Here is a 20,750-nt window from a genome sequence, read left to right as displayed (position 1 = left end):
AAAATTGCCTTAGATGGATGATCTTGCTACTTGGACTAGGCTAATAGCCATGGTATTACTTCTCCAAGGTCCTCTCCTAATGTCTTTTCTATACTAGTAATAAAGCATCTTTTAAATTATCAAGCATTAGTGGAAGGGTCTTGTAGCATGGGGGTTGAGTGCTCTCTTTTACCTCAAGCTTTAAAGGTAACTTCAATTGGGGTGGGTAGTGAGGATGGTTTTGCAGTTGAGAGTTGTCATCCAAAAGATCATGTATGGATGTAAGTAAAGAAAAGGAAACACACTCCTCAACATCATATGACTTTGAGATCCTCTAAGAAAGGGAAAAATGAGGAAACTTATTTTTTTATTATTAGCCATATGGGTTGGAAGGTGTTATTTTTGCTTAGGTGTTGAGTTCAACATAATATATGTTTTGTTATAGTAAGTGGCAGCAATAACCCTTTTGTATTGGTCTAGAATGATCCTTTTTTGTGATCATCCCCAACTGCAAATCTTTGGATGCACACCTATTAGAAGGCTCATGCGATTTTTGTTTTTATCAATATTATATATGGGAGTGGACCCCATGTCCACAACTTCTTACAAATAAAAAACAATATAATATTTCATTAAATTAAATAATATTATTTATATACAACATTATATTATATAATATTATATATAATAAAATATTATTATATAATAATAACATACTCTACGATATAATATAATATCATATTATTATATTAATATTATAATATAATATATAATATAATAATATGTTTAAATAAGATAAACATTTGATTTGTATTACAAAATTCAATATTGGTTTCTAGTAGATACTAAAAATATTAATTGTTTTGAAGTGATAAAATAAAATCAATCTTAAAAATAAAGGTCTTGGTTTCTCACATGGTCTCCATTTTTTACATCTTTGTTTGCAAGAACATACGAGGAATATACCTTTTTTTAAGATTAATTTTATCACTCCAAAACAATTAAATTTTTAATATTTTAATAATATTTTTTATTTCATGTTAACATATCACATTGTCAATCAATATTTTTAAATAATTTTTATTAAAATTTTTGTATGTTTAATTTTTTAAAAGATAAAAATTTATTTCAAATAAAAAATTCTCAATTATAATTTATTGACGAGTACTAACCTATGGAAAACATCATCGTTGTTGCTATAGTTACCAGCCTAACGGCAGATGGTAAAATAGGGCAACTGAAATGAAGTAGTTTTATATTGATCACTATATATGCCATCTTTAATCCTTGTGTATTTATCTCTCACATCCCAAAAGAAGCTCCAATAGAGATCTTTTCTCTGAGAAATTGAGGAGGATCAATCAAATCACAGTTTAGGTTAGTTATTTAAGAAAAAATAATTTTTTTTTCATTTTTTATGGAAATTTCATGTTTGTTCCTGGTTTGATCGCAGCTTTGCTAGTCATTTGCTGAGTTGCCATTTACCCGTACAAGGTTTTTGAATTTACTTCGCACATGTTAGGCTTTTGAATCTCTATTAAACTCAAAGTGAGGATTTTGATCATTCATCTTACCTAAGTTAGGACTTTGAATTTCTAGTGTATCCAAGTTACTATTTTAATCTATAAGCAAAGTTTTGATCTATTTGTATTTATATATAGATAATGGGAGACAGTGGCAACTCTCTGGCCTCAGGGCCAGATGGGAAGAAGAGAAGAGTCACATATTTCTATGACGCAGACATAGGCAACTATTACTATGGTCAAGGCCACCCAATGAAGCCACATAGAATAAGAATGGCCCATAACCTGATTGTTCACTACGGTCTACACCAGAAAATGGAAGTCTGCAGGCCTTGCCTTGCAGGAAACAGTGATATGCAAGCATTTCACTCAGCAGATTATGTAAACTTTTTAGAGGGAGTAACACCAAATAACCAGATACAACAAGAGTATGCCCGGCAATTTAAGAGTTTTAGTGTGGGGGAGGATTGTCCTGTGTTTGATGGTCTGTTCAAGTTCTGTCAGGCTTCTGCAGGGGGCTCGATTGGGGCAGCAGTTAAGCTAAACAGGAAGGATGCAGATATTGCTATCAATTGGGCCGGGGGCCTTCACCATGCCAAGAAATGTGAGGCTTCAGGTTTCTGCTATGTCAATGATATTGTCCTTGGAATTCTGGAACTGCTCAAGGTTCACCAGGTAAGTGGACCTTCTTTATACCCTGCTTAAGGTTTTTTTGGCAGAAGATAATTTTCTTAATAGGTAGGTAGATAAATGTGGAACTTAAAATGTGCAATCGTTACATGGGGAAGGTGATCTAGAGAGCACACAAGCACCAGTAAGAAATATTATTATTATTAGAGAGGAACATGGCCAAGGCTTTTAACTTACACGAGGCCTTGTAAGAAGAGTACAAGCTTTGAAATTTAATTCTGCCCTAATGGATAAGGGGCATATGAAGTATATATACTTTTTTGTTTTTGTATGGTAAATTTGAGTGAGGTTATGGAGCCTCCACGACCGCGACAGCATTTTTTACATTAAATATAGGGCAAGTGGAATATGCCACACTTTCCTATGTTCATTACATTTTTGTGGGATTAAGGGACTTCTTATTAAGGTGAGGGGGTGTGAACTTGTGCCACACTAATAGTTGTTCCCCTATATCATAACTCCTTGGAAAGGGCTGGCATTTGTTGGTGGTATTTTTTTGGGCAAAGCTAATGTGCTTAGCCACATGTTACCATTAGTTACTTAAGAAGGGCATTTCAAAGTATCGCAAAACTGTTCAAAAAATATAAATTTGAAGAGTTCTTCAATTATGAGAAAAATGCCACCTATGGTCAGGCAACTGGGAATGAGGAGTTTGCAGGCTCAACTTGATATTGTAGACTTCATAGGAGCAAAATCTTTCTCAGCAATAAACAGGCAAACCAAAGATTTTTTTTTCCCAAAATAGGGGTTTTATTGTAAAAAAACTGGTTAGGGTTAGGGAAAATAAAAAAACCCAGAAACCCTAATTTTGAGACCAAAAAGTGTCTAGAAAATATGGAAGTCACCAGAAATCGTAATTTTGAACTTTCCCAATATTATCGCACGCCAGAGTCTAATTGCCAGAAAATCATGATTATTGGAAATGTTTCGGGAATAAATCTTCTGGCACAATCTTTGCAGAAATCATGAGTTTTTGGTTGAAAAACCATTTTCTGGTCCAATTTCTGATAAAATGGGGCTTTTGGCAATATTTGCTACTATGATTTTAGTACTCTAGCTTCTTTTATCTTAATTTAGATTAAATAACAAATAGACGTGCCGAACTTGTCATGAACAGTAGGTGTCTTTGCCACTGTCAAGACTGTCCATCTTCTTTCTCTAACATAAGGGTGATATCATTTTCAAAAAATAAAAGATGAAAGGGACCTTGTCCCAATGTAGAGTAAAAACTAAAAACCCTTTTCTATTTTCGTAATATGAAATTGAAGACTGCGCTTTTTGGAATATGAAGACTGCAGCATATAATTAGTATTACCGATATTTTATGCTAAAATCAAACACTTTAAGAATACAGGATCATTCACAAATTAAACGCTTTAAGAATACAGAATCATTCACAAATTATTATCTTTTCTCCTACCCTTTTGTGGTAATGCATGATTCAAGGGCTCAGAGAATCAAGTGATTAGAGCATTTATGAGCTAAGAAGAGAGAGAAAATCCTCGATGCAATCACCTATCTATCTTTGGAAAAATATTCTTCCTATTGTCAACTCTCTCAGTATGATTTGTGACCATTTACTTTAGTGCAGAGTATTTTGAACCAACTACCCTGCTCCCTTTGTCCCTTCATCCCTCCTGCTACCTCCCCCGAAGAGTCCTACTTTGAAAGGAAGGAACAAGAGCACAGCCTAAGCACCACACCCATTGGAGGTATAAATAATAAGTCTAAGAGTCTAAATGTATTGTATATTTGTATACAGTGTGTATGTGTGTGTGCATATATACCTTGTTCAACTGTCCTGTCATGATAGCGACCATAGGGACTTCATCCATATTTGCCCTCTGACATTCTGATCCCACAAAGCCTTGTGGTGGTTGGTTGGCAAATTCTCTAGATCTTAGTGAAGCATAATAGTCCTTACATAGTTGAAAAACTCAGACTTGGCAAAAACTTGGCAAGGCCTGAAAATGCCACTTGGCTACAATTCGGCAAAAACTTGGCAACTTAAAAAATTGCTTAAATTCTATTAGCAATGCATTTTTTTTTTGCAAAATTCAATGAGGAGATGCATCCAATGAGTCAATAAAGGAGTACATAAAAGAAACAAGATGATTCTACTTATATTTGGTTGATTTTTAAATGCAAATTGGGTGCAAAATGGCATCCTCATGTGGAATGCTGATGGCCGATAGTCTGAAACAAAATGAAAATAGCAAATTGTTTTTGTAAAACTAAAAGTAAATACTACATCAAAACATTTTACATTTTCCTCTTCAACATTATGTTTCATGTATATTTTCCGATGAAGAGAATGAGACTAACTCGAAGAAAAAAAATTAGATGATTTTTTGATGCGTTTGGGCATCTTATTTTGTGGCTGAGATTTTGCTAGAGACTCGCCTTTTCTAAACTAGGCTCCAAAAAAACTCGCAAAGCAAAAAACCTCGCAAGTTTTTAAAAACTCATGGAGTACTCTATGCATCTTGCATCTATGAGTCCTTACTTCATTTGAAAGAATTCCATTTGTAGGCAGGTTGGTTTCCACTTTAACCAAAAAGTGTACTTAAGGTCTAACATTAAGTTTAATCACTTTCTCTGAATCACCATCTTCCATGTTTTCCATACATCTTATCTTCTCAAACATATAATGCACCCAAATTCACATCGTCATTAAGTGGCAATATCCAGGTTCACGTCTTCACCCTTAATTCTTTTAGCTCTCAATTTTTTGGGATTTAAAAAATAGATTGCATCTTTTCTAAACCATTATCTTTCCCCCATCCTTTCTTCCATTGTTATCTCCATTTGCACCTGAAATTCCTGCCATGTTAACTTGTTTTTGAAATTGAAAGGCATTTATATAGCAAAGAGATAGAGGGCAAATAAAATTGAGAGTTTAGCCCATGAATTGTAGAATATGGGATTTTTTTGTTTATTTTCATATCGCTAATTACATTGTATTGCACAAACACTTCATGTTGCATAAATAATAAGTAGAAAAAAAATAAAAATAGACATAGCTAATGACTCTTGATACTACAAAGAGAGCTACACTGGAGGGTTGTAGGTCTTGACGTTGAAGCTCTTGGATGAGAGCCTCTCCTAATTTCTTCCATCATATCACTATCAACATTCTTTTTCCCTTTCCTAAGTGTGTCATGATTCATGGACCATGTAACGTTCAATCTAATGTGAAGTTAAAATTGGGTTGGGACTATTGGAAGAGAAAATGTGGTGCAACCAAAACCAAAGTGCTGTGTAATGTCCCCTGTTGAGAGTATCTGATTTTTGCCCAAAAATAACAAATCCAATAACACAATTTATTTACAAGAGTATTCTTTCACTAAATTAAACAATAGCTATTGAATTTAGGAAATTAATCAATTAACATCAAGCAAAATGATAATTGAGATTCCTATTGTAAACATGCAAACCATAGCTTATTCCTAATAATCAACCATTTAGTAACTTGAGTGGAAAGCACAATAGGGCACTGGGAGACTATTCTGCACAACTCTGCTAAAGAGTGCCGAACACCCAACCAAGTTAATCCATCCCTTCAGTCTACAAGTTATCCAACTCAATGGGTGGTCTACTTAATTGAGGGAACTCGTACTCCTGCATCTGCCTATTATGTTTCCTAAGATTCTTGATGGATTGGAAAGTTAATAAATCTATTCTTTATCAATTGCACAAATTAATAAATATTGAATTCAAACATGCAGCATACCAATTACTTCAACAATACCATTGTCTGCCGTATCTTAGTGCCTTATAATTTAGATTATTATTGCTGTATAATTCCAATTTCTTACTGCCTTATTATCCAGATCAGATATCTATTTCCTGATTGATGCCTCTTCAAATGATGCTTCTCCTCCTTAATTACCTCTCCACCTGCCCTCCTCAAGGGTCAAACAGTCGCACCCTTTTCAAACAGTTGCTGCCTTGGTTAATTATTTTTGATTCACAAACTTTTGATCACTGCCCTTAAAACTCTTGATTAGTTTTAATTAAATTCTTTTATTTTAGGAATCGCTGCCATCTTTATTAGCTCCTAATTGTTTAGTATTATATCTATAGGGGCTGTGATCCAAATAAGGCTTGTGATAACACATTTTCTGTTTAGAAAAATATACGGTAGTTAATGAAACTCACCAGGTCTAATAAAATCTGATAAAGTCAGACAAAAATAGATTCGTGACAGAAATTGTCTTCCCTAAGTATAGGGGTGCCCTTGTGAAAGTGTATGGCTGGCAGCTCAAGGAAATAATGTGCCAATTATATATATATATATATATATATATGTTAATTTATTATTTACCGAGCAAAAAAAAATTTAAATTTATTATTAAATACCATAAAAGGGACATTACATGCTGCAAACAATTCTTAACAGGGAATCGAATAGTGGATAAATATCCGAATATCCTTATTAAACTACAGTAAAATGTATGAATTTATTGCTTATGGACTTGCATGGCATGCTTTCTCGAATCACTGACATAATGACCAATACAGAACCACTACAACAACTGTGAACCAATCCATGTACCAACTTTTAGACCCACCTTTTTGTGTGGAGGCATGCTTTCCTTCCGCTTTTATCATGCTTGGTCACTTCTCAAAAGTGAAGCAATAACTTGGAAAGATGCTCATCACTACTAAGTGGAAGTGATGAGTCCATCCTTGTGCTAGCAGTGGATCTATCATATGATGGGGTGATCTATCATATCACTGACATAAAGTATTAATTATTTTGGAAGGGGATATAATTTAATACAAACAATATATAATTGCTTTAAACCCAGTGTTTTCCTTTTTTTCGACCATTGGTTTCCATAAATCCAGCAGGCCCCTGTCTGAGACAGTAGCCATTGTTTCCTTCCAGATATTGGCATGCAGCCATTATGGTTTGTCCCCAAGTATTTCTCGTAATGCCCAACATTGCCTCAACCTGGTTTCTTTTTGTCTTTTGATCAAAATCAACATTTCAGAAACAATTGGGCTCTAATACTCGTAGCCTTTTTTTCGCTTGAGAAAAGAGGTATCATTTCTAGTGTCAATTATGCAATCAATCAGTGGTTTGCATCAGAACACAACAAAGATAATTTGGCATTTTGCTTCTAAAGTCAGCATTCTTGACCTTGTAAGGTACGACGTCTATGGACTTTTGAACTTTGCAGTTGAATGCATTATTTTTCAATGAATTCTGCTACCTCTGATTATGGGAGGTTAGTTGATACCAAAATTGTGGTTGTGAGGCTTAACTTGCTCTTGTTTCCCATTCTTTCACTAACATTTGTACAATTTTTGAGACATTAGCAAATTTCTTGGTTTCTGATAATGTAGCATGAAAGTCCTCAACTGCTGCCACTATATGTATTTTAATTGTTAATCAAATTTACTCTCGTTTGGCTTTTGTTGGTTCATAGTTGTTATACGTTATAAAAATGAAACAAATCAATATTTTCAAAAGATATTGATGAGTTTTTTGTGTTCTTCATTTTGACAGCGTGTGCTTTATGTTGATATTGATGTTCATCATGGGGATGGTGTTGAGGAGGCCTTCTACACTACAGACCGAGTGATGACTGTATCTTTTCACAAATTTGGGGATTATTTTCCAGGAACAGGCCACATTAAGGATGTGGGACATGGGAAAGGGAAATACTATGCCTTGAATGTTCCTTTGAATAATGGAATTGATGATGAGAGCTACAAGAATCTATTCAGGCCAATCATTCAGAAGGTGATGGAAGTATATCAACCACATGTAGTTGTGCTACAATGTGGAGCAGACTCTCTCTCAGGGGACAGGTTAGGGGTCTTCAATTTATCAGTTAGAGGACATGCTGATTGTGTCCACTTTCTTCGTTCATTCAATGTACCGCTTATGCTGGTTGGTGGCGGTGGTTACACTATTCGTAATGTTGCACGTTGCTGGTGCTATGAGGTGTTTTAAATGCAAAATTGTGAATCTTTGATGCTTAAATGTTCAATTTGTTCTAGTGGGACACTAATTCATTAAGTTTCTTGTTTGTTTGCTGCAGACAGCTGTTGCTGTAGGTGTGGAGCCTGACAATAAGTTGCCTTATAACGAATACTATGAATATTTCGGGCCGGACTATAACCTTTATGTAGCTCCAGCTAACATGCCAAATGAGAACAATGCAAATGATTTGGAGAAAATGAGGTAGATTGTTCTATTTTGACAAAAATCTCAATAAAATGGTAAATAAGGAATTTTTGTTTTTGATAGATAAGTCAGGGATTTTATTTGGGGTCCTTGCCCTTGAGTGCCTGCATGGGCTATAGAAACCTGGACATGTGGCTTAGCTGCAATACAACTGTAAAATGGATACAATACATGTTGGCTTATCTTATGTTACAAGAACCATACAAACACAATGATATCCACTACAAAGCATACAGAAGCATCTAAAAATAAAGCTAAAGACAAAAAAAGCCTATTAGTAATTCGGGGACCCAAGCAGCCCAAGGATTTTCATCCAGGCTAGCTTGAGGATCTAATTTCAAGCCCATGTCAGGCCTTGCTGCCATGTTATTTACGAGATCCACCATGTGCTATTTCACATTCTTTCCCTTCACCTGACATTGGCATAGATTTTGGTGTACTTTATCTCATCCTCCTCTCCTGCTTCTCCATCTGCTATTGCATCTACCAGATTGATTGTGTCTCCATGGGTGGGCTACTAGGTTGAGATCAACAAAATGATTTTGGCCTCTAAAGTCAGCATTGAGGCCCTTTGTAATGTTCCCTTTTCAAAATGAAGCCAAGTTGAAACTCAAAAAGCCCATCATTTATTTCCCACAGGCCTTGGGGATTTTGCAGTAGGAAAATGGGAGTTTAATAAAAACAAAAGAGGACCATAATGTCATAAAAGGGGCCACTTAAGTGTTATTATAAATTGTAGTTATAATAAAGAGGACCTCAAGTAAAGTGAAATTATAAAATAAGGTCTCTTATAATTGAAGTTTATTTTAAAAATTCTTTCGAAATATCAATCAAGAGTCGTGAAGGAAATTTGAAGATTTATATCTTTTGGAGGAAAGTCCTATTTAATAGAGGCCAAGCAAGGAGGAGAAATATTATTGATCAACCATTCTATTTTCTGATTTCTACAACTTGATGGAGCATTGTACTTTGGTTCAGTTATACTTGAGGACGAAAACCCTCAAGGTCTACAATTGGTGGACAAAAACCTGCAATTCCTTGGAGTGAATTCACATGGTGATCACCACTGGGCATAATTGATCTAATTTCAGATTGCACTAAAAAAATTATTCTTCAAATTGGAGTGTCACATCTAGGATTTGGTTGGAGTGCATGTACAAGACAGAGTGTGGCAATTTTGGGCATGTTGGTGGGTAATTCCAAGATCAAATTCGACACTCTTTCATTCCCAAACAACAAATCAGCAGTGAAAGGCAACAGTTTTGAGGCAATTTTGGAAGATGTCCAAGTGGTAAGTGTGCCAAATTTTCAGGGACATCACTGCTATAAATTCCAATGAATTTGACAGTTGGAGGGTAGATTAGAAGGCGAAATTGAGGACAGATTACTGCCATAAAATTGAGGACTAATTGAGTCACTGAGATTCTAGGGTTAGTGGTCAAAATTCATTGAAAATTCCTTTGGGTTCATCTACTATTTGAGCACTCTCACTTAGGGTGTCACCTGTTGCTGGAGTGCCATCTTGCTAGGCTAGGGTTTGGTGAGTTTGTGCAAATAAGAATTTTATAAAGGGGATATTACAATGGTATTAGAGCTGGATCTTGCCACTGATGAGAATTCCTTCTTATGCAGTCAAATGACCGAGCCAACATGTATCATCAAATGGAGCTCAGAAAAAAATTAACTTTAATTTCACTTAAGGAAATAAATTTCACTCAAAGATTCCATCATTGGACCAAGTGAAGTAAGTTTTGCTGAAGGAAGAGTCTTTTGCACAATCGTAGAATATACCACCAAAGATAGACAAAAGATTAGATTCAAAATGACCTAAGGAGGAAGAGTTTGTGTTTAATTTGTAGAGAACCTTGTGAACCTGGTTGTCAGTGTATGGGCAAGAGAAAAATTTATTATATTGAGGTAGTTTTTGATGGGAGGAATAAAGGAGGAACTTGAACCACATTTAAATAATGGTGGAACACTTGCTTTTCTTTTAGGAGCACAAGATATCATCCTTTTAGATATCAAGGGACTCTATGTGGAAGTAGAATTTCAATACTCCTTGATAGTGGAGCTACTCATATCTGCATTAATGAAGATTTGGTAGCACATAAAGGATTTAAAATTGAAGACTTTGAAGAACTTGATGTGAGAGTAGTCGATGGATTTATAATTCCTTGTAAAAAGAAAATAGACAGCTCAACATTCTCATAGAGGAGCATAAGGCATGTGATGACTTTTATATTATTAGTTTAGGAGAAATTGACTTGTTTTGGGTATTCAGTGGTTGTGCTCCCCTGGGGAAATCAGTCACAACTTTTAAACTTTGGAATTTCAGTTCTACTCTGAAGGAAAGGAGGTAGCACTTAAGGGGCTTCGTAATGAGAAAGCCAACTTGAATACTGCAAAAAGTATTAAAGTATCTACCTACAATCAGCCATTCATATCTATAAAAACTTTTTGCACAGATCGTTCAATCCACAACAAAGTGGTGTAGCAGAAGTTAGTTGGAGCGAAATAGGATTTTCAAGAAATTGTAGAAGCTCTACAAAAGATTTATAGATAACTAGAGAGGCAATTTGTGGAGGTTATATTTAAAGATGTTAGGTAACCAAGCACATAGAAGCTTTACAAAGGTTACATAGATAATTAGAGAGGCAATTTGAGGAGGTTATAGTTGAAGATGTTAGTCAGAAAAGCACATTGAGGGATGGAAACTCCAAAAGTATTCAGTCGAGTGGAGAAGAAATCTTGGAGCATCTTAGTTATGATTGCTTGAGGACAAACAAGCTTGGGAAGGGCAGACTGTAATGTTCCCTTTTCAAAATGAAGCCAAGTTGAAACCCAAATGCTCATCATTCATTTCTTGTGGGCCTTGGAAATTTCGCACTAGGAAAATGGGAGTATAATAATGAGCTCAGGAGGATTGTAATGTCATAGAAGAGGCCACATAAGTGTAATTATGATAAAGAGGGCCTAAAGTAAAGTGAAACTATAAACTAAGGTCTCTTATAATTAAAGTTTATTTTAAATAATTCCTTTAAAATATCAATCAAGAGTCATGAAGGAAATTTTAAGAGTTACGTCTTTTGGAGGAAAACTCTATTTAAGAGAGGTCAAGCAAGGAGGAGGAGGAATATTGATCAACCATTCTATTTTCTGATGTCTACACCTTGATGGAATATTGTAATTAGGATCAATTTAACTGAGGATGAAAACCCTCTAGATCTGGAATTGGAGGACAAAAAACCCACAAATCCTTGGAGTGATTTCACACAGAGATCACCGCTGGGCATGCATGATCTGATTTCAGATTGCAATCAAAGATTTATTCTTCAAATAAGAGTGCCACATTTAGGAATTGGCTGGAATGAATCTACAAGACAGTGTGGCAATTTTGGGCATGCTGGGGGTCAATTTCAAGATCAAATTCAACAGACTTTCATTCCCAAACATGCCATACCAATTCAGCAGTGAGAGGCAACGATTTTGAGGCAACTTTGGAAGATATCCAAGTGGAAAGTGCACCAATTTTTCAAGTATAGATCACTGCTATAACTCCAATGACTTTGATAGTTGGAGGGCTTATTTGAAGGCCAAATTGAGGATAGATTATGCCTTCAAATTGAGGACAGATTCAGCTACTGAGATTCTAGTGTTACTGGTGGAAATTCATTGAAAATCCCTAGGGGTTCATCAACTATTTGAGCATCCTCACCTATGGTTTTACCTACTGCCAGAGTACCATCTTCCTAGGCTAGGGTTTGGTGAATTTGCATCACACATTTGCAGGCAGGCAAGAAACAATGACCCTTGAAAACCCCAAACTTCTTTGGAGACTTCTAGCGAACACTTAAATGCTCTTTCATGCTGTTAGGAGATGAATGATTTTGAAGATTAAGCATATCATGCAAGCGATCAAATGTTGAAGGAGATGCAAAGGAGAAAGGGAGGAAGACATCACTGTCAATGCCCTATGAAAACCCCGATCATCCATAGTCAAGGCACCTTTAAATCTCCGATCACTTTTGATGACTGTCAGTGCCCCCTTGAAAGCCTGAACTCCTTAATCAGTCACTTGCAATTCATGCCTTGGGAGGGTAGTGAGTAGTAGCAGGTCCCAGACGTGAAACCGATTAAAATTAAGACATGTATCAGACCTAAAGTCAATAAAAATCACACATAAAAGTGGAGTCTGATACTGAAAATATGACAAATCAGATTTTAGAACATCAGCGAATCAGACCTTGAAATGTGAAAATCAAAGATTAAACAAAGGGAATACATTTCTAATTTAAAGATCGAAGTTGTTCTCTTGTATGTCTTGATCAAGGTGTGTTTACTTTTCAGGTTTTGGAAGCAAAGAAGGAACTTCATCAAGAGATAGGGACGTGCAAGGGATCAGCTCATGGTGTTCAAACTAAGGACATCAGAAGACAGAAGGCTTTGCAACGTTAAGAAGATTAAGTATCCAAGATAAGTCGCTTCATGATTTAAAATTTGCTAGGGTGTGGGGGACTCACATCAACATTAGCATGCTCAAAGCAAAGACAAGGAACCTTGTAACCTTGCTAGAGGGAGGCATCATAACCTCATCCCGTGCATATGCAATGATTAACACCCTCAAGAGTGCCTGTTGAATGAAAGGAGGCATTCCAAGTTCAAGGAAGCACAAGAGCAAGCATGAGAGTATATGTGCTAAAGGAAGAAGATTTTCACAACATGTCTAAACATGTCTATTTTTTAGGGGTCTAAACATGTCTAGAAGGGGATGGGCTTGAACCAAAAGTCAAGCCAGCCCATGCCTTGCCATAAAAGCTCTTAAATATGCATTTGTGACCCCTAGAATATTCCCAGACAAGCCTATTGTTGATGTATCTTTTATACACGATCAAACACAGAATAAAATACCCAAAGGTACCTTATCCTCTCTTGAACAAAGCTTCCCCGAATGCTGAAGATTTCGCCTAAAGATCAATTGGGGCAACCCCAAGGTTCTAATATGTAGGTTCTCTACTTGTGGATAAGCACCAGTGTTCGTTGTGCTTGCTGTTTCATCAAGGGGCCTTACGTACTTTCTATGAAAGCTGGTTCTTGCAAATACTTTACCAATGAGGAACCGGATTTTCCTAATGCTAACCGATGTTTCAAAAAAAGGCAAAAGATAGGGGATTTGAGAGGGCTATGCTAAACTAAGCCTAAGAATGACTAAATAGAGGGCGATCTTGGCGAAACTCTACCAATCTTAGTATTGCCATAGAACAACAACTCTATTGGAATTGGTGCAATCTTCTAAGGGAATTCAATGATTTTCGAATCATTAATGAAAATAGATACTATCAATAAGATACATATTAGTATTCAAATAATGATTGAATTCTAAACAATTTAAATATCTCCAGTTGACCACACAAGGCACGCTTACAATCAGTAAGGGGCTAGTGATTTGGACTATGAGCTTTACCAAAAGATCAAACACAACATTTATCACTCAATCTAATTCCAAAATCTAAGTACTAACTTCACTAAGAGTGATTCAAGAAGATAAACAACCATGTAAGAAGCCACAAAGATTGCAATAAAACACCATAACTTCAATATTTCATTGATCTCATAGCAAAATATAACAACAATTGTTCAACTTTCTCTCTTCACTACTTTTATCTCTGCCGCTAATAATCTTATTCTTCTTCTCTTAACCCCTAAAATGAATTTAGTGAGGGCTTATATAGCACCCTCAAATACAATGAATGGCTTGGATTTAAAGAAGATCAAAGGCTGAGATTTTGACACCTAAACCCTAATTAGGGTTTGTTACAAAAATGACCCTATTTAGATAAGTATTATCACACCATAGCCAATAGAAATTGGCACAAATAACGAGGAAACATCGTCCAATAGGAATTGAATCGCCACATCATTTCATAACAACTTCTCATCTAGAATTTTGTTCCCTTTTCCATGTTCCTTTCTGGCATATTCAATGAATCTGGAAGTAATCCCTTCGATCTCTGCAATAGGAATTTTAGGCAGGTTCTTCATTTGCTCTTCTAAGTGAAGGACCTCATCAAAGGTCGCAAGACGAGTCATCTCCCACCCATGCTCTAGTTCTTTTGTTTTCTCGATCAGGAACATAGTAGCATACATTTGATCTCACTGCTCTTCTGTGATCATGTCCTCCTCTCTGCAAAAAATGACCTTGATCCTATCCTCCAATTCTTGGACATCTACATCTGTTTCGATCTCTATCCTTTTGTCAAGGATTGTCATAATACATCAAACACCTTATCTCGAATAGGATGGATAGTGTCCTCAATTCGGTTGCATCTACTATTAATGTCCTTGAATATAACTTCCTTCATTTGGAGCAAAGTTGACCACTGTAGAAGATTATGGGTTCCACCATCAATTATCCTCTCTTGTGCTAAAACCTATCTTGATGTCCTTCTTACCACTTGCAATATTGGGATGCCAATGTCTCTGGTGTGAGTGAATGCATCAACAATGACCACTAGATTATGAATGATCTCAAGGACTTGGATAGCCCTGAGGATTGTTTTCATCATTCTTGCTACAAATTCCTTGGCTACCTTGTAGGATTTATCAATCCATGAATCCATGAGTTGGGCCAAGTTCTTCATCTTTTCTACTTGATTTATTGACTCAAGAGGGAGTGCCTGCAAGGGTGAGACTACTGGATCTTGTCGCCTTAACAATTGGTTAAGGTGGTTAAAATAATTCCTCCAAGCATTAATCTCCTTTTCCAACCTTTTATTCTTTTCCATTTCTTCTTTTAGTTTATCATTAACTTCCCTTACTGAATTAGTTGCATCTTCCATGGCTTGCTTGGAGGTAAGTGAGCCAAGATCCAATGTTTCTAAATCATATTCTTTTGCCATAATCTCATCATCGTACTTGTCCACTGCTGGAGTAGCTATTTGTATCCTTTTGGATCCTTTATCATATCTGATTACCTTTGACATCTTTGTAGCTTTCTTCCTTTCAATCTCCTCTTGAGAATTGCCTAAAGGCTTTCCAAATCAAATACTTGCTCTTCATCCTCAACCACAACTACCTTAGTAAGTCTTTCTCTAAGCCAATCTAGAATGGAAGATTTTCCTTCCCTTGTACTTCCTTAGGCAAAGGCCTCTCAGCTCTAAAAGGAGATGTTGCTTCATCGTCATTTCTTTGTTCTTGTTGCTCATTAGCACCAACTTTGAGAGGAAGGGACTGACTTCATGAGTGTTGAGGTGTCCGTCCTTTGTCTTGTTTATCATTCTGTACTGTGGATTCCATAGACTCATCTATCTCTTTCACCTTCTCTCTTTGATCCTCTCCTTGACTTATCTCCTTTTCATGTCTAGAAGAAGTACTCGATGGATGATCAAGATTCACCTTTTGTCTCTTCTTGGACGCTTCTCTCTTTTCAGGTCCCTCCTTTCTCTTTGACCCCTTAGAATGAGAAGTGTTCTCACTTGCACTCGCTTCTCCTTCCGCTCTTGCTTCTAGGCTGAATGTCATGGCTATATTTTGTTCCTTCAATTTTTGATGTTGGACATCCACCCATTTGCGAGTACAACACAAGATTGGGTCCATCAATGCCTTTAAGTCTGCGACTTCTTGCTCATCCCAATCTATCTTCACTTCCTTGTCTTCCTTCTCATAGGAGGATTGAAGATATCTACCACTGTCCTGTGCTTGATCTGCTATTCTATAAACTTTACATTTCTTGATAAGATCCAAAGATAATCTAGAGTGCATCTTTCTTTTTACCTCCACATCATCCTGAACATTCATCCAGAAGTCCTCTACTTGAAACGCATGCCTATACTTCTTCCTAATCGTTTCTTCCATATGACCATTAGGATCAAAATTTTCTCTCGAGGCAAAAGATGTGAATGAGTACATAGATAGTTCCTTTTCTGCATCTTTGGTTGGTTGAGAATTAGGACATACTTCAATTGAATTTCCCAGTGAAATAGGTATGGGGATACCATTCCCATGCTTATGTCTTGATGTCTTAGCACAAGCTACCAACTGTCTAGTCACTTCAAGTAATACTATTCTATCCGTAGGATACCTTGGCAACATATAAGGAGGTGAAGGACATCCATGGATCCTGATGTAGGTGAATTTAGGAAATTGAATGAACCATGCACCATGTTTCTTTACGAGCTCTTGTGCTTTTGGAGACAGTCGATGGTGAATCCCTCCTTGTAATGTCCTGGTGATATGCATTGTGAAGGTGTCGTTGACTAGCTTGTAGCAATTCTTAGGCAGATGATGCAATTGAGCATAAGAATCACATACTCTTATCTCTCTGGAACCTCTCCCAACAACTCCTCTATGTGGTAGCCCTGCATACTTGAAACATCTGGCTAAAGAATATATAACATATGAACTCATGTGGAATGACTTAGTAGGGACTAGCCTCCTCAACTGCACATCTAGGTTGTTGCTAATAATCCTGGTTCAATTAAACATTCCTTTTCCTTGAACGATCACTTGTATAAAGAAGAACGTCCACTTGTCGAAAAAGAAGGCTTGAGAGGCACCTACAATTCGATTGAGCATGGTTACCAAGTCCTTGAATTCCCCTTGGAAATCAATTTTGTGAGGCGTATTAGGTATCTTATTTAGGCGAGGCCTACTCTTGAGTAACCAATTCTTATTGATGAAGTTCAGACAAGTATTAGGGTCATCTTCGTAGATAGACTTAGCTCCTTCTAGGCTCTTGTAGATCATATCCCTCTGTTCTCGAAGATGAAAAGCTTCACTTATAGCTCCTTCTGAGAGATAGGCGAGGATAGTTCCATCTTTGGCTACAATTGTCCTTGAATGCGAATCATAGTGCCTGGCACATTCGATCATTAGCTCATGACATCTGACTGCGGGAGGGAAGCCTGCGGCCTTGATTATCCCACTCTCAATTATCTTCTTGGCTATGGGCAAGCCATGCCGATGTAGGCTGCTTCTTGAAACTTCTTCACATTGAAGTTTCCTAAGTTGGTGTCTCTAATATTGCTCCATTTGGATACAATCCTTGTCTCCAAGTCGTCATTCTTTTGATCTTCTTTAATGAGAGCTTGCCGGGTAGAGGATCCACTTGCCTTGGGGACCACCATTTGTTATCTACAAAAGGCTTAAGTTAGGTTTAGGTATAGTAACCTAGATAGGTGATTTGAGACCTTAAAAGGAATAATTGATCTGTAATTTGAAAATAAAATGATAAACCTTTAAAATTATGAATTTTCAAATTGATATCACCTATGAATCAAGCCAAATCATGAAGACTTAACTCCAAAAAGAAATTGATATTGAATTGAATCAGATCTTCAGGACACCTTCAAAAAATCAGATTGCACAGACCTTAATCTTGATCTTTAGCTATCAACCTGAAAAGATGGGTAAAATGGGGAATTGCTGTTGAATTCGCCTTCTTTCCAAGTGATTTTCAAAGAAGTTTATTCTGCTAAAAACTTCAGGTCTGCACCTCAAGTTCGCCTTTGCTGATCTTCTGAATTGTCTTTGAGAGGATCAGGTCTGAGATTTGAAAGGTTAGATCTGCCTTGACCTGCTTTTATAGGATATGTCTTTCACATTCTCAAACTTGAAATTCACCCACCACCTGCTGGAATTCGCTTTCTTACTAGTTGTTCTTTGTCTAATCCAGCTCATGAAGATTATTAACCTTCCATCTTCAGGTCTGAAATCGGCTTCTTTGATACTTGATGCAGTCTGCTGATAAAATTTGCCTCCTAGGTCTGCTCCTTAAATTCACTCTTAGAAAAGAATGTGTGAATGAATGATTAATGGTTTTGAAATTCATCTTTCCTTTATAGGCGCTTCCACCCTTTCTTTCAAGAGGCTGACTTTGTTATAATAATAAAAAAAAATCATTAACTCACCCTCTTGGGCTGGCCGACTTTGTTAAAATTATACAAAAACTTTGGCGCCTAAAGGGTGAAATTTTGAATTTTAAATTTGATAAGCATTTAATCAAGGCGAATTTGCTTAGTTATTCAAAATGAGGTTTGATTGGCGATTTAGGAGAGGAGCAATGTGTCTTGAAGAATTCGCTTGTGAACCCTTTGAAGGACATGCCCTATTGGGAATTTCGCTCTGGACCCTTTGGAAGGGTTAGGAGCGAAATTTTTATTTGCACAAATCTTGACCATTTCCTTCAACTTTACTTCTAAGCTTGGCTTTTAGGTTCTCTCCCCCATCTCAATCTTGTTCATCTACCCTCAAAGTGATATCCATTTCAAAGTGTTTTGGCAAGAAATTAGGCCATCTTAGGATTTCGCTCTGGACCCTTTGGAAGGGTTAGGAGCGATTTTTTCTTTTTAGACTCAAATATTCCACTTTCTCAATCTTCAGTTGCTTCCTAGGCATGATAACGTTCTAATTAAGGCTCCAAGGCACAAAATTGGTCCAAGTTTGAAACAAGAAGGAGAATCCTATGAAAATTCGCTTTGGACCCTTTGGAAGGGTCAGGAGTGATTTTTGCCATTTTGCTCAATTTACTTCACATTTTCATCATTTCACAATCTTGAATTTAACCTTTCAAACCTCCTCCCATCATGATCACACATTTAGCCTCTTGCCTAGCTCAAACAAGGAGAAAATAGGGAGTTCAAAGGATTTCGCTCTGGACCCTTTGGAAGGGTCAGGAGCGAAATTCATGATTAAGACTCAATTCCATCCCTTACTTGCTCCAAATTGCTTCTCAAGGCAAGTATATATTAGTCTTCTCTCCACCAATGCCTTAGGAATCTATATCTTGATCTCAAACATGAGCAAATTAGATGTTTTTAAGAATTTGGCTCTGGACCCTTTGGAAGGGTCAGGAGCGATTTTCTTGTTTAGGCTCATAAATCATCTTAATCTTGTCTCATCCAATCTCTTCTTACCATGATCAAGTCCATTTCTTATCAAAATAAGGTTGCCTTAGTTCACCTAGGTGAAATTGAGAGTCTAGCTAAGGATTTTGCTCTAGACCCTTTGGAAGGGTTAGGAGCTTGGATGAATTTCGCTTTGGACCCTTTGGAAGGGTCAGAAGCGATTTTCTCTTTTCTTGACTCAATTCACAATCAATTTGCCTTGGACTCGTCCCTTTGCCTTTCACTTCATCATACTCATACCAACTTGCCCTAAGGTGGTGCTCTTTCAACGTTTTTGGTGAGGAAATGAGCTATCTTAAGGATTTCGCTCTGGACTCTTTGGAAGGGTTAGGAGCGAAATTCATGTTTTAGGCTCAAATTGACCTCATTTCCAACCAATTTTATCAAAACAAGTGCTTTGCCTTAAAAAATGCATGATACAAGGATTAGTTCGTAAGTTTTGGCAAGGTAGAATGCCTTATGAAGGAATTCGCTCTGGACCCTTTGGAAGGGTCAGGAGCGAAATTGTTCTTCTAGGCTCAAACCTCATCCTTTTTCACTTGGCTTTGTTCTAAACTTGATCCTTGATCCCTTTTCTTCCATAATCTTGCAAATTTGCCCAACCATTCAATGACTTAGGTGAAGAATTAGGTCCTTTTGGGAAATTTCATCACTTCATTGTCTCAAATCACTTCCTAAGGCAAGAATGTATCCGTCCTCCATCCATGTCTTGGGAGCAAAAATCTTGGTTTCAAACATGGAGCGAAATAGGGATTTTAGAAATTTCGCTCTAGACCCTTTGGAAGGGTCAGGAGCGAAATTCATGTTTTAGCTCACATCCTTAACTTTTTCTCAAATTTTCAAGCCAACTCCTTATAATTACATCTCTCCAAGCTTGTTCATGCTAGCATTCGCCTTTCGAGCCTATACTTTGATCACTGGCTTCATTCAATTGACTCTGACTCAACAGAAGACAAGACTCTGGCTTAAAAACTTACAACCTTGACTCATCTTGACTCAAACTTTTCAACTTCTTTGCAAAATATACATTTTCCCTCTTTCTAAGGCAAGATCCCTCTAAAATTACATCAGGGTTGCAGGCACAAAACAAATGACTTTCCCAAACTTAGGTCAAATTTGGCTTTGAAAGGAAACCTAGGCAAGCTCTGTGAAGGAAACCCTAACTTACCCAGCCTAGGTGACCACTAACTCACTCAACACCTAACAAGCAGAGAAAAAGCTAAGCTAAGAGAAAGCAAGACAAAAAGAAAGAGGGGGTCCCCATTTTGATGGGGCGATGTGTGAAATAGTCACAACACCTGTAAACCTCATTAAATGTGCTCTTGTAGCTCTAGGAAAGAAGGTGTACGAGTCACTAGAGTTGTCGGAGCATTAAGAGCTTTGAGTGTTGATCACGCCATCTGGTAGTGTTGCAAATCGGAACCCCGAACCTCGGGGTTCTGGAGTTTCGGGGAA

General features: G+C 36.9%; 1 protein-coding gene across 4 annotated transcripts in view; it reads left to right on the top strand.

Annotated features, from left to right (window-relative positions):
* The first annotated feature begins 1,138 nt into the window (after positions 1 to 1,138).
* Positions 1,139 to 20,750, top strand: part of LOC131046142 (histone deacetylase 6) — a 34,318-nt gene continuing 14,706 nt past the window's right edge. The window contains exons 1-5 of one of the 4 annotated variants that reach the window (XM_057979807.2): positions 1,139 to 1,356; positions 1,433 to 1,527; positions 1,641 to 2,177; positions 7,711 to 8,151; positions 8,249 to 8,391. In XM_057979807.2, coding sequence (XP_057835790.2) covers positions 1,644 to 2,177; positions 7,711 to 8,151; positions 8,249 to 8,391 — 1,118 coding nt within the window. In that variant the 5' untranslated portion in view covers positions 1,139 to 1,356; positions 1,433 to 1,527; positions 1,641 to 1,643. The remainder of the gene's footprint in view (positions 1,357 to 1,432; positions 1,528 to 1,640; positions 2,178 to 7,710; positions 8,152 to 8,248; positions 8,392 to 20,750) is intronic. The other 3 variants (XM_057979809.2, XM_057979810.2, XM_057979806.2) reach the window with 3 other exon arrangements.

This window comes from Cryptomeria japonica, chromosome 4, assembly GCF_030272615.1.
Source record: "Cryptomeria japonica chromosome 4, Sugi_1.0, whole genome shotgun sequence".
NCBI lineage: Eukaryota > Viridiplantae > Streptophyta > Pinopsida > Cupressales > Cupressaceae > Cryptomeria > Cryptomeria japonica.
This window is presented reverse-complemented; position numbering and strand designations above follow the sequence as displayed.